Genomic DNA, 14,710 nt, shown 5'->3' on the forward strand with positions numbered 1-14,710 from the left:
AATTTATTGTGGTATTTTATTTTTTTGATTTTTTTATGATATATAAAATAATAAGAATATATATTCGTTAAGAATAAGAATATATTTTATATAAAAGAATAAATCAAAAGGTTCACAGAAATCGCTGTTTTATTTGAAGGAATGGGCAAATACACATTTACAGCCATGAACTAGATAAGTAATATGTCAGTGAATATTAACAACAAAGCAATTATTTCACATCCAATTTCACAAAAATAAAAAAAAACAAGCCGTAAACATTATATAATACTGGAAAAACAGATATTTACAAAACAATACAAGTAACAACTAACTTTTTATGTACTATATTAAAAACAACACGAAAAGTCACTGTGCCATCACCAAATGACATGATGCAACCACAGAATATTACATGATATTACAAGAACGCTTCAAATGAATAGCAAAATTAAGCCAAGTATTTCGTACTGACGATTATCACAAATTGCTAGTATGACAAAAATGTTTTGATGAATAATACCATGATATAGGATATTTTCAAGAGCAACTTCAACAAATATTTGTTAAGTTAAATATTTATCACATTTCTTTTTCTTAAAGCTTTGCTAAACACTTCATTTAAATACCACATGTATAATAAAGAATGTACGTAGAATGAAAATAAGCGTATCGCTTTCTGATACGATTTCTGTTACTTATGGGTCTTATTTACATACCAAAATATTAGAAAATTGTAAAAATAATTAAATCTTAGAAATAGCGAAATGGGTATAGAAGTCAGTCATTTTCATAAATTGTGATTTATGAAAATTTATGGACTAATTTTAAGACTAATCAAGATGAGATATTTTTTTATTTAAGCTTTGTAAGATTAATGATATGGTATATCATTATTAACAAAACTCGCAGAGTATGACTGTATGATTTTTAAATATGTATGAGTATGAGTTTTAAAAGAAAATGCATTTCCAAAAGTTTTGTTAAATATCTGTTCTTCAGTTCGGTTTTGTTTATACAAAATCCAATTGAAGAATAGATATTTTAAAAATTGTGGTGTGGCAGTTTGATACTATGAATTTGTATCATAACTTTAAATTTTATATATAGGTCATAATTGTAACAGGAATGGGATTCCAAGAAGTATTTTCTAAGTGTTTTAGGTGTTTCATTTAGTTATTTTGAAAAGCAAACAATTGCAATCAGATATTCAGTTATTTATATGGATAACTGTATATTTCTTTCCTGCCAGTGATCATCGGTTTCTTAATTTCCCCCAGTTGTCCCCCAATGGACGCGGATAGGGTTAATCTTTAATTTCATGGCTCAAACATAAAGACATTTTGATATTCATATGCATAGCACACAATCTAGCACCAGTAAAGAAATACAATACACATAAAATATTTCAAAAACAACTACTGCACTTTCTACTTAAGCATACATACATATACCATAATGACCATATAAAACAATTTGTAAGTGGTATCTTATTTACATTACTGCACAAACGCTTCAAGAAATAATTAAGTTTTAACCAATGCAAAGCAGATAGAAACGATTTCCCAAAATTTTGATTAATTTATTAGCACTTTGCCGTTTTTCTTAATAAGGTAATAAAAACATCAAGATCCTAATAAACAATAAGCATACAACATATTCCCCTAAACAGCAAACAGTTGTCCAATTAAGAGTTTTTAAATTTTAATTCACACGATCCAATAACAATACAATGATCAGGGAATAAACGTCTTGCTAATTTTTGGGAGGGGATGATAGCAAAGAGAAGGCGCCTTGCTATATTCATGCCAACTGTTGCAAATTTTCATTCAATTAATTGCTTGTCGTTTTTTTTTTTTTTTTTTTTTGACCAGCATAAAGTGAAACTGAATGAAAATGGTCAGCTTCTTCCTATGATAAATCAGTTTCAACAGCAGCATTTCCTACGAGGTGCATCTCAACATAAAAGATCAACCTCCACATGTATCTTAAGAGTAACCATTGATTATGTAACCTTAAGCCTATTTTGACAGATTCAACTGAAACGATCAAACTGTTAAACAATTCAACTATCAACTGTAAAAAACTCAAATAAATATAATCTTGAAATCTATTTAAACAATTTTTGCAAGTTGCCATATATTATAGCACTTTTGTTATCACAATAACGAAATTTAAAACAAAAATCAAGACTACAGTACTGTTTTTGAAAAAAGTTTCAAAAATAGTATTATCATCACTTTCATAAAGAAATTTTTAACATTTTTTATTACATATTTTCGTGCATCGTAATATAATTGACGATAGTCAGGATAAATAATTTTGTTTTACTAAATATGAATTATTGGAACAGAAGAGAGAGCATGTCGAAGGCTAAAGAAACAACCTATTTATATTTTTTAAATGTAACAGGATATAAAAGGATATAGATGACTAAAATTAATTAATTATCCATTTACTAACTCAATCGCTCTCTCTCTCTCTCTCTCTCTCTTGAGACTAGAACGCTAAAAATTAATTTATGATTTATTGTTAGCATTCCAGTTGCAAGAGAGAGAGAGAGAGAGAGAGAGAGAGAGAGAGATGCCTCGCAAAATTCAAACAAATGAATTATACGATTACATTAATCTTCAGCAAAGCGTAAAAGCAAGTTCAAAATCTTGCATGCGAACATTTCATAATGGCTTTATAATTTGTTATTCTTCATTATGTAATCTTATTGCTCTTTTATAAATAAAAGCTATTAAGTTTCAGCATTATGATTAACAGCAGTCTTTTCAATTAGTAGTTTCTCTGTTCCCTTTTTGTGAATTTTGAGTGGTGAAATATGTGTGTGGAGGAAGGGGAACGACAACAAACGGGTAAAAAAGTAAAATAAGTGATAAGGAGCAAAGAAATTAAAATTTTGAAATCACAACCATTTATAAAGAATAAACGTGCCAAAAGTTTTTCGAAAAAACTGGCTTTGAACACTAGTTTACAATATGCTGCTTTACTAGTAGAATGAAGCTGGTATAATAAACAAAACTACAGAATACCTATATAACCTTAAATCCGCATAATACGAGGCATATCTCTGTTTAATATATTGCATATGTACAATGCCTATTAATTTTACTTTTCAAAATTTGATACAATTAGTATACCTTTCTTAGTCGGTCATCAAATACAACACGAAAAAAATACTGCTATTCGAAGTTCCTACAAAACAACATCATGAAATCCGAACTCCATTATTTGAAAACCAAATTCAGTATAAACAAGGACACGTAAAAGATAAAAACTGTACAAAATGGTATTTTCAGATGATCAATATAAAGAAAACATTTTAAAACAATAATAAAAATATCGGTTTGGCACAATAATTATGCAGCAGTGCTTGGTCCACTAAAACACTAGTGAAGCATAAACAGTGTAACCTTTAAATGAACAGTTTAAGATTTTTTTTGTATCTTATAAACATATCAATTCAAGTTCATCATTCACTATTATCGGCATAAACATCCAATGTAGAAAAGGTAGTGATCAAACTAATATCTAAAGGAGATTTTCATCTACAGTGATCGCAACTCCTTTTAACACGTGCTTAGATATAAAACATTTTTTAAGCAGTTGAATAGCAACAAATAGTTTGGGATGGGGTCGGGTTTATTCGACATTTTTAAACTTCTTTATTTCGTTTTCTTTCACTGCATATACAGGTAACACTCGACTTAGATTGAGCCGTACACGCACATCACATGAATATTTACAGTTACAGCATAATTGTTGATACGGTACTGCACTTGAAAAAAATTATTCACCCAGTCAGTCCACCCTCCTAAGATGCACCGGTACATAACGTTTGTGCATTTGTGTTGATTTTAAACATTTTTGATTAATATATCAAAAAAAAAAAAAAGGACCATAAAAAATGAAACGCTCCATTCGTTACGCACACAAAAAGCGTACGCTTTCCTGCCAATTTGTCCCCGATAAGCCCAAGTCTAGTGTTAACGTCTGTGGGTTCTTTTTTTGGCGAAGTTTGATATTTTTTTATCAGTATTTCAACTTTCAAAATTACTAATAAAAGAAACGTTTAGTGCTCAAGCTTTGGTGTTGTAAAGAAACATAGAATTACATTAACAGTAAAGATGAAAGTAATAATGCTTAGTAAAAATGGATTACGTAAATTGGAAATCGGAATGGTTCTTAAGAGTACAACTGCGTAAATAATTCTTAAATAGAGTACGGTGTTTTGCTTAAAGCGTCTTCTATTTACATATTTAAAATATTGCGCATTTGGAACCCACAGCAGCGTAAACCTCTATAAGTTTCGACTTATGGCACTTTTTAATAGGATGCAACCTGTGGTAAGTTCAAAGATCACATACACGTTCCGTATTCTTCTTTTAAAACTTTTTATCCAGATACATTAATAAAATTTGATTCTAAAATTTTAATTTTGACTTTATCTTATTTCTCCCTTTACAATTATTAAACTATATTCTCTTCATTAATGCTTTTTAATATAAATCCAGTATTTATAGACAAATATAGATTTTTTATATTTTATTGATATTTTCTTTACGATTTACTTTGTCTTTACGTCTACTTTTAAAATCGACATAACCGGTTTCACAGTATTACATATAAGTATGTTTACTCAAGCGATAAAGCCCTTTCTAGAATACAACAGCACCAATAACTTGAAATTCCAAGCCAAATTGTATTTATTTCTCGTTAAAATTAAAAAATAATAATAAAAATAAGTAGGTGGCGTTTTGTGAAACATAAGTATTCTTAAGTAGCAGTAACGGGTTGGTGGTTGTGTTATTCACTAAGAAAATAATCGGATTAAAATGGCTAAACAATATGGTGAAAAATGGGACATAAAGATCCATTATGAAAGGTAATTACTAAAGGCAATTACTACTTTTATGTTATATACAGAATGACATTATATTTAAAATAATAACACGAATATTGTATTTATTTGTAAAAAAATATGAACTAGACTGGATAAAGGTAGAACTATATGTCGTCTGCTTTTTAGTTCGCCATGTTTAACGGAACATTTAGAGCAGTATTTAAAATATTTTCGATAGTTAAATGATAGACATTTTTTTATACAAAAAAATAAAAAAAATAGAAGTAGTTTGAATATCGCATATGTTTAATTAATCATTATTTGATTTTTGATATGTTACAGTGATTATTATTTTTTTTTTCTTATGGGATTAAAAAAGTCATAATAATAATGAATTATCCATATTTCATCTAACCTTTTTAATGTGACCTTTAACAAATATAGCAAAGTCTCAAGTGGAATATATAAATGCAAAGGATATCCTTATCTGGGAAAAGGGGATTTGTAAAACTTTTAAAAATCGCAGCAAATGTGTACTTGTTTAAGAGAGTGTGTGTATATAGATGGTACGGAAAATATAAGCTTATATCTTGTTATAACAGCTTGCTGATTTTTTTTTTTTTTTTTTGTACAATTATAAACGGAGTTAAAATTATTAAAAGATGAAGAAAAATATTTTTGTGCAGTATCGGTTGTTTCACCTCATTTCAGACAGCCGTTTGGTGCGAAATTTATCAAAGTGTGTAAAAACAAAACCCAAAATGTCTTTACAATTTTTTTTTTTTTGTAAAAAAGATTGCACTGAATTGGTAACGTTATTCAATTTAATAACGATAATGCGAGAATGTGCCAAAGTTAAAAGAAGTTATTCAACTCCACATTATTCAACGTGCTTGAGTTAATGCTAAATTCTTACAGAAATCCCTTTGTTTATTTAATATTTCTAAGGAGAACTTTAGAAACAAGTTGTATGAAAGTTTCTTACAAAATGTATTCAATGGAATGCTCAGAAATTATATTAAACTCTCGTAATACTTTGATTTCATCGGCCCAAGCATAATTGGGTATTTGCAAGTAAAGATGGTAATTATTTGGTAAGCAGATCTCAGATTTTGGGCCGTCTGTCGGTTCAGCACCAACTGAAATCTTTTAGATAGCATTTTAATCAAGTAGTTGGACAATGTAGATCAAAGCACTCCCAAACCTATGGGCAGCTTTCACCAAAACTGACTTTTTCTTTTTCTTGCTGTGACTTTTTTGATTAGAAGCAGTTACCAGACTACCGGAAGGGGAAGCATCACTTGGGCACGGGTTAGAAACATACTGTTTGGTGATATCTGGTGAACTCAGAGTTTTGTGGCGAGGTTCTCGCTTCCTATCCAGATTCGAATGTTTTGGAAGTGGTCGAATTGATCCTCCTCGGATCCTATGTAAAAGAGTGTCCTTTTCTTCTTTGTTAAACATATCCACTGCTGCCGGACCGCGTAGGAACTCATCTTCAGTCATCAGGAGGTATCTTACTTGAAAGAAAGCATCTCTAAGGACAGCCCTCTTGTTTTCGGGTGTAAGTTCTTTTTGAAGTCGCTTACAAGCTTGGCAAGCCCACCTGACTGCAGCGTCAAACACAACCATCTCTGTTGCTACTGCTAACGTGTCACGTGACAGCACCTCAGTCATGATGTCGTAATCCAGCGTCTTAAAGGTCTCACTACGTAGAACATACTCTGCAGAATAATCAATGATATTGTAACATTTTAAAACCAGTTCATTCAGTAAATTATCGCTGTCGTGATAATCAGATTGAATGCAACTTGGCCGGAGATTTTGTAGCTGCATAAGAACATACAAAACATTGTCTTTGGAAATATTCTCCAGTAAGTACACCAGGCATACCACTGATAGACTAAATAGCATATAAGTATTGGCAGCTTGTAGAAGGCAGAGGGCGTCCTGGACCGAGGACATAGACACTTGATGGGTGTAAATAAACCTAGATAATGAAAAAAAACAAACCAGTGAGTTTTCAAATATAAATAATGAGTGTGATACAAATTGAAATAAATTATGAAAATGTAAATATTGTTAATAGTTTCTGGCTGTTTGTAAAGATTTTAAATCATTTTCAAATCATGCAGATATAAATGCCATTAGAGTAGCTATAAATGCGAATGAATGTTAAAGACAAATTTCCCCAAGGAAGAATAACAACGAAATCAATTAACCAAGTTTCGAAAGGCTTCTGGAACGGATTCTATAGATGAGGTCTTTTTAAGCAAAGATAAGGTATCCGGTCTAAACTATCTTGGGAAAATCTACACCTACTACATCTGCATCTATATCGAATATACTAATTTTTGTCGCGTTGTTTTTGGTTGTCATCAAAAACAACGCGACCCAACTTAAAAGTAAACCTCTGAAATTCGGCAACTTAGGGATCTTGGAATTTTCAGAATTTTGGGTAGTCATATTGTACACCCTTTCTTCGAAAAAAAAAAAGTAACGTACATCAAAAGGCAGTAAAAATTTAATTAATTATTTGCCTTTATGGTATATTTATAAGGGAAATAATTAAGGGAAAGGAAAATGAGAAAAGTTACAATCTCTTCACAGAAGTCCCTGCCTGTGTTGAGCGTTTCTGGCGATATCTTTTACCCAGTATGCTTAGATACTGGGTAAAAGTACGAGTTAGATGTACGAGTTTTGAAAGGATATTTGAAAGGCTATTTAATTTCCAAAAGAAAATTAAATATGCCGCGCAAAAACGCGGCGTGTGAGCAAATTGTACAAATGGACAAAGTTGCAGTGTCAATGTTGTTTACAAACCACACTTAATTTTCTAAAAATGTTTTTGCTATTTAGTGAATTAGGGATCGTGAATTAATTCGAGAATTAATTTGTTGATTCTCTGGCCGTTTTGCTAATTTCTTTACTAAGCATAGAGAATAAGCATTTACGGATAATCGATCGCTTTCAAGCTTCAACTTTTATACTTCAGTGAAAAGTGAAATAATGTTAAAGAGCTTAGAAAGCAATTGCCCTCCGTGGAAGTATAATTTTTTGGCCATTTACCACTCGTTTGGAGAGGTCAGAGTTCAAATCCCGTCGAAAGGTGGAGGAATTCTTAAAGGCCTTTTCCGTTGAGTTGCAATTATCCACTCTCAGGTGGAGGGAGTAGGGTTGTTCTGAGTTTTCAGTCTGCACATTATACATACCTTGAACACTCCAGTCATAATACATAAAACCGTATGAACAAGAGTAGCACTGAAAGATTTCATCACTTAAAGTGAAGCCGAAATGAGGTCCTCGTCATCTCCACATCGAAGGAGTATGTCCGTCCAGAACGACAATAGAGGATGTAGCACCTTCTCCTGTCATTGGAGAAGGTGCTACATCCTCCATATAAATTTAACATTTATAGACTTTACTGCTGGAAGAACAAACTTTTCTTTAACACTCTCCACACCGTTGACTGTGGAATGCTAGTTTGATTTGTGTGGGTTATGAAAACATGTCTTCCTCGTACTTTGATACTTTCATCACTAACGCTTGGTGTTGGTCTCTGACTTTTCTTCACATTCAGATAATAGCTGGGCCATAGCAACATTTTTGTGCCACTTAAGCAGAGAATACTTGGGGTGAGGATTCTTAAAGCAATGTGTTTTATATTTATGTCTTGTTTGTGTTTGTACAGTATAATATGTCTCTACGCTTGATTTCTTTAAATCAGAACACACACTGAGCTCTTTCCGCACTTGTATCGGTTTTTCTTTTACTTTTTAAAACTACTGTAATGAAAAGAAGTGACAGAAACCACAAATGAATGCTGTGTAGTAAACGTGAAGTATTCAGGTACAAAGAACTATGATTCTGTCGTGGACAGAAAAAAGAAACAAAAAAAGTTGAATTTTAAGTGTTCAACTCCTTACTCTCCAATTCCTCCAATAAATATTAATTGGAGGAATTTTTTGAATTTAAAAACATAAAATGAAAATATATTACGATAAAACGTTTAAAATATACCAGATTAAAAGCGGTAAAAATATAATAATCTGAAAATACAGGCGCCTTTATCAAATGAAAAAGTTAAACTAGAGCACTGAGTACAAACTGTGCAGCTGAGGATGATGGGATTGCAACGTCAGGAACCAGGCGGACAGGAGTGGGGAGAGGAAAGCATATAAAAGAAAAAGACTTCCTCTTCTCCCCTTCTGGTAATCCGTGAATGACTCAGAGGGCACTCTATCCTCTCCCCCTTCACTTTTTATATCTATTTCTCCTTCTCTTACATTCTTTCCTTCTTTCATTTTTTTTACTTCAGTGTTTTCTTTCCTCTCACCCTTTCTCCTGTTCCTTGAATGCACGTTCCTTTATCCTAAGCATGTAACTTATACTCTATTCTAGATTAACTTTTTCAATTGATAACGGCTCCATATAGACGTCGAAAGCTCCTGCGCTTTTAGATTTTTATTTTTACATTTAATCTGGTATTATACATTTTAAACGTGTAATACGAGATTAATAATAGATTAATTTTAGACGTATTTTAAATGTATTTTATTATAATATATTTTAATTTTGTTTTTAACTGGTATTACGTGTCTTGATTTGAATGTTATATTTGTACAATAAATATATTTTAAGGTATGGATTATGCAGTACTTTTGAATTACCCTGTATATTTCTATAGTTTTTTTTTTTTTTTATTGCATTCATTAACTGGGACATTTCTTTAACCTTCACAATTTTGGAACACATTACCTTCTATCTGTCCCTCAGCTAGAATTCCATTGGTTCAATTATTTATAGGCACTAGTATTTCATCAAAATATTATTTTAATAATAAAAATAATAGTAATTATGATTATTAATGTAATAATATTTTTTAATAAAATATTGAAAAATATTTTATTAAATACAGTACTGTAAGCCATTCAAATTTATTGAATGGCTTAATAAAAAAATAAACCCTATGAAGGCTCTTTAAAGGGCCTTCATAGTGAAGTATGTTTATTCAAAAACCAGTTTCCTTGGTGGCAATACATATTTATTGTACTGACTGTAAATTAAGCAATAAAGTCAAAAACATTTATAAGGTTATGAGAAGGAGCAAAAGTGGTTAGAGCAATCATATTGCGATTATCACTTATTTATAAACGAATAAAATGCGCTTCTTTTGAAACACACAGCTTTCTGTTCCACTCAGTTTTTATATGCAACTTAAATCACGTATATTACATTACTTTATTTGGCCGCTTTTTCAGGCCAATGTACTCAAATAGATAAGCATTACAGATAGCAGTTTATTGCTAACATCCTTTCTTATTTACAGTATAGACAGCTACGTTGTATACTTCGAATCGGTAGGTGGTTATTATTATTATTATTATTAATATCTTGTTTATTGCTCTGCTTTAGAGTCACCCCATGGATAGCAGTAAACTAGGGGGGTGGGTGATTATTACATTCACAGGTTAAGGCAGGGACACGTGTCTGGGGTTAACATGGAGCCATATGTGTACTTAACCTGAAAGGAACAGTATTTACAGAATTCTTTAATTACATACCTGAAAATTCTGGAATATAGTAATATCCCAAACTAAGCAAGATAATATTTGATCATAAGTGCTGGATATCGCAATCTGTGGGTTAGCCACCCACTGATTGCGATAAAACACAATTAACTATGCATTTAGCTTAGAAAAAAAAAAAGCTGGTAAAAGCTGTAAACGGCTTATTTCTCAATGTACAGAACAAATGTTTAATTTCCACATCATGGATTTCCTGATATACAAAGAAAATGTCTTTTTGATGTTTAGTGAAGTTTAACAAAGAATAACACTTTTGGAATGCTAATACACGTTTCATTATAAGTATAAAATTGGTCATATGACTAATACATATTTCTTAAACACTAAGTAGAAAAATAGTTTAAAATACCTAATTAAAGTCGTCTAATTATGTATTATTATAAATGTGCTGTTTAGAGCGGTATTGGAGCATGAACGAAAATAATTGTTTGTTTAATAAGCAGCTGTTTATTGTACAAGTAGAAAAAGTTCCTAACTGCAAAAGAGCCACTCCATGCATACCCGTGTTTATAAGTGAAATTATGCTGTCATCATGGCAAACAGAGATTCTGCCTTAATCTAAAATATATATGAATATTAGGCATTTCAGCAGATTTGCCACAATATAAGAGAATATATTTTTTTAATATCTCTAATTATATTTCGGCTTTTACAAAACGGCCCTTTTTCGCATTACCTTATTATAGTTTTTATATGCCTCCATTTTTTTTTTTTTTTTGGAGTTATCACCAACTCCGAAACTTCAAAGTGCTAATTGTAAACGGAAAAAGGTTATTGGGCTCCTGCTTGAAACAACCGTTCGTCACTTAATTTCTGTTTTTGTGGATACAAATTTTTGTAAATATATGTGAAGGACATTTGTTCCAGAGAACAAAAGTTCTGGTGGGGAGAGTAAATAAGGAAAGTAGAAGGGATAAATGAGGAAGAGGGAAATGTAGTTCGGCTGGTTAACGGTTGAATAATTGGATCTTGACTAGTTGAAGAACATGTTCGGACTGGTTTAGAAGAGAGTGACAGGATTATAGATGCTAATTCGAAAGAATAGTGCCCATGGATATATCTATAGAAAAGTCATTCAGCAGAAACTGAACATATATGCGATAGAAAATGTAAAGACTGCAATAAATGAGTTATTAACCTTCTCTCTCTTGGACAGAGTCTAGGATTTTGTTGAGGGCACCGCCTCAGATGTGGGAACAGAATTTCATGGTAGGAAAGATTTGAGATTTGTACTGTGTCAGTTGCCTTTCAGATGAAAAAAAAAAACCCTGAGATCGATAAAGAAAACCTAGTTTTTTTTTTTTTTGGAAGCAGAGGAAGCAAAGGGCTTAAGCCTTTAAATTTGTTTCTCTCCAGTAAAGATATATTTCTTTGTCTAGAAATCTGAGTGTTTGTTTAAGGCTTTGAAAAAGACCGGGGGGGGGAGGAATTGTGCAGTCAGATATGAAGTTTTCTGAACAGTGCGGACAGGCTGCCAGAGAACTGCTTATGGGGGTCTTGTTAAAGATATTAAGGAATTTTGCTAGCAGGGATTAAGGAGGTGATTATCCCTTTATATAAGGCAATGGTTAGGCCACACCTTGAGCACTGCAAACAGGTCTGGAGGCCTCATTTCAAGAAGGATGTAGAGCTACTGGAACGAGTACAGAGAAGGGCAACGGGATTGGTGAGGGGAACAAAGGGTTGCTCTTACCAAGGAAGGCTTAAGTTCTGCAAATTGCAGCGTCTGGAGACTAGGCGAGGTGATCTGAGTGAGGGGTATAAGGCTTTGAATGGTTTGAGCAAGCTCAATGCTGATGGGATGCTTCCTCTTGCTCAGATTACGCACTTGAGAGGGCATAAATTCAAATTTGAGAACAGATGTGCGGAAATTTTCCTTTAGCCAGCGGGTGGTCGATTGCTGTAACAAACTTTCATATGTCGTTGTGGAAGTTGATAGGTTAAATAAATTCAAGAAAGAACTGGACAAACTTTTGGAGCTAATGGATAGGGGAAATGGGAAGTTTTTTCTTTTTTTTTTTTTTTTTTTTTTGCTGATGCTCTGTAAGTTTGCTTTCTTGCATCATATGCCTCTACTAATGCTAATGTTAATTAGCATGAGAAGAACATACCATTTTTAGCGAGAAATATGACAGGGCTGTTTCAGGATTTTAGTTAACTAAGTTTTCCTCTCCCTTCTGGATAACACTCTCATCGTCATTTTCAATAGAGAATACGCAAACGGGATCTCCGTGCACATCGTGCAGCCATACCCTCTTGGAAGTGGGGGGGGGGGAGTAAAGCTATTCTAGGAAGGCGGATTAGGTATCTTTTTGTTGAAGAAAAAAAAACTCCACATTTAAAACATTCCATTAAGCTTTGAGTAGTAGTATCTACATCAATACTGAGTATCATTGCAACTAGGATAGGATCCCACTACTCAGCTAAATTTTATATTTAACCCTTCTAGAAACATTTGTGGAGACATTTCAAAACTGTACTAAAATCAGACAGTTTTTAATTCATTTCACAGGTTATTTATTTAATTTTTTTAAAAACACATCTCTGATTTTATTCAACTGATTTTCATTAAATTTTATAGTGCATCTGTTTAAAATGTTACATAAAATAATTAAATAAAAGTAATTTTAAAAATTATCAATTTAAGAAAAATAAAATTCAAACGTTCCCGAATTGTTACTGACTTTGTACCTTTTTATTGGGATATACAGTATAGTATGTAGAATCAGCCTCCAATAAAATGAAAGTAACACTGTATTAGTATAACAAGGTGTAGGTGGTACACGCAAACCAAAGTTTTCTCGTTGGTTTGATTCAAGATACTATTGTATATTTGCCTTTCTTGAACTTCTTTTTAAAGTTTTAAAGCATATTATAAAATTAATTGCCATGGAACTATCTTAATTTGGAAAGTACGTCAATGTTTCTGCATCTTACGAGCACAAATCGAATCTGGGCAGAATTAATACCAGCAACAACTTAGTTAAGTGGGGAACGTACCAAGTTTGTTTGATTGCTTGTGTGGTTTGCCAAAATAGTGCAAGGAATTATTGTAAACTAAGATACTCTTTTAACAATCTGTCTATCAGATGAGTTATTTTTTTTATATATCGAATAGGGGACTCGACAGTCAGTTATGTTACTCAACCATCTTGGAGTATTTGTACATTAATGCGATGTCAAATCAGTTAAAACATTGGCAGAAGGCTACTTCCGACTTCCAAAGGAATCAAATAGGTAGACTGGTTTGAGTCTACCTATTTGGGGCCCTCTGGAAAATATCTAGCTAGCTTAAATTTTTTATTTATTTATTATTGTTATTTTTTATTTTTGAAATAGGCCATTTTACTCAAAGTATAGTTCCCATTAGGTGCAGTGTGTTAAGAAATTTGGTGTTATCGTTTCTTAAACTGGAGCACGGGAAATGGAGAAAAGAAGGACGAGATTGTGGACAACACCAAAGCTCTTGCAAACTCCCAGAATTGCGAAATACATAAAAAGATAGACGGTGACTAAGAAAGCAAGGACGATAAACCAACCTAACTTTCGTTCGACACTGCTTGTCGCTACTTTCCTGTTTGGCCCACATTTCAGCGATCGCCATTTTGCAAACTTCATTATTATCTACGGTAGCTGGTAAAAGCTCGCGTGTATATGTGTGCTAGTGTACAGACACTTCTGAACACTCGCCTTAATGGTTTCGATGTTACCCTTAATTTTCTTTACGTGACCACGGCTGCTGACTTGATAATGACTCATAATGAGGACTTTTAACATAGATAAGCGTGTGCAAGTAATACATTGTGTTATTCTTAAATTCTAAGGAAGATAGTGCCATCCGAATGAAAACATAGTACGTGGATCACATTTCTCGCATCTTTATCAACGAACATATTTCTGTTCATTGGAACGAAGGAAGTACTGTATATGCGAATTCTGACAGTGAAGTGAAAGTGCAACACGCTTCAACATTTTTCAGTCCAATATTTTTTTCTTGTTCCTGCTGGTTACATATTCCTTCTCATGGTGAATTATCAGATACGATTAGAAACTTAGAGATTCTAATGGATAGAATTAAATATTGCATTAAAACCAGCATTAAATATTTTAAAATTTTCTGATCATGAATAGCTAGCTGTGGGGGGGGGAGAGAAATGAAGTCTTTACTTCTTATTTTGTTGTTTGTTTTTATTTAATGATAATATTAAATATTCTTTATTTTGTTCCCTTATTAGATATATAGACCTTTTTTTTTTATACCCCCACTTACACATCTGACTTAGGCTTCAAAGGA

At 32.3% G+C, this 14,710-nt stretch overlaps 1 protein-coding gene across 4 annotated transcripts in view; it reads right to left on the reverse strand.

Annotated features, from left to right (window-relative positions):
* Window positions 1-5,258: 5,258 nt before the first annotated feature.
* LOC150080088 (BTB/POZ domain-containing protein 2-like) overlaps window positions 5,259-14,710 on the reverse strand; it is a 259,382-nt gene continuing 249,930 nt past the window's right edge. For all 4 annotated transcript variants that reach the window (XM_090381237.1, XM_090381238.1, XM_090381239.1 and 1 more), the window contains exon 3: window positions 5,259-6,818. In XM_090381237.1, coding sequence (XP_090237363.1) covers window positions 5,990-6,818 — 829 coding nt within the window. In that variant the 3' untranslated portion in view covers window positions 5,259-5,989. The remainder of the gene's footprint in view (window positions 6,819-14,710) is intronic.

This window comes from Mastigoproctus giganteus, chromosome 9 (genome assembly GCF_048544385.1).
Source record: "Mastigoproctus giganteus isolate SK-2022 chromosome 9, ASM4854438v1, whole genome shotgun sequence".
NCBI lineage: Eukaryota > Metazoa > Arthropoda > Arachnida > Uropygi > Thelyphonidae > Mastigoproctus > Mastigoproctus giganteus.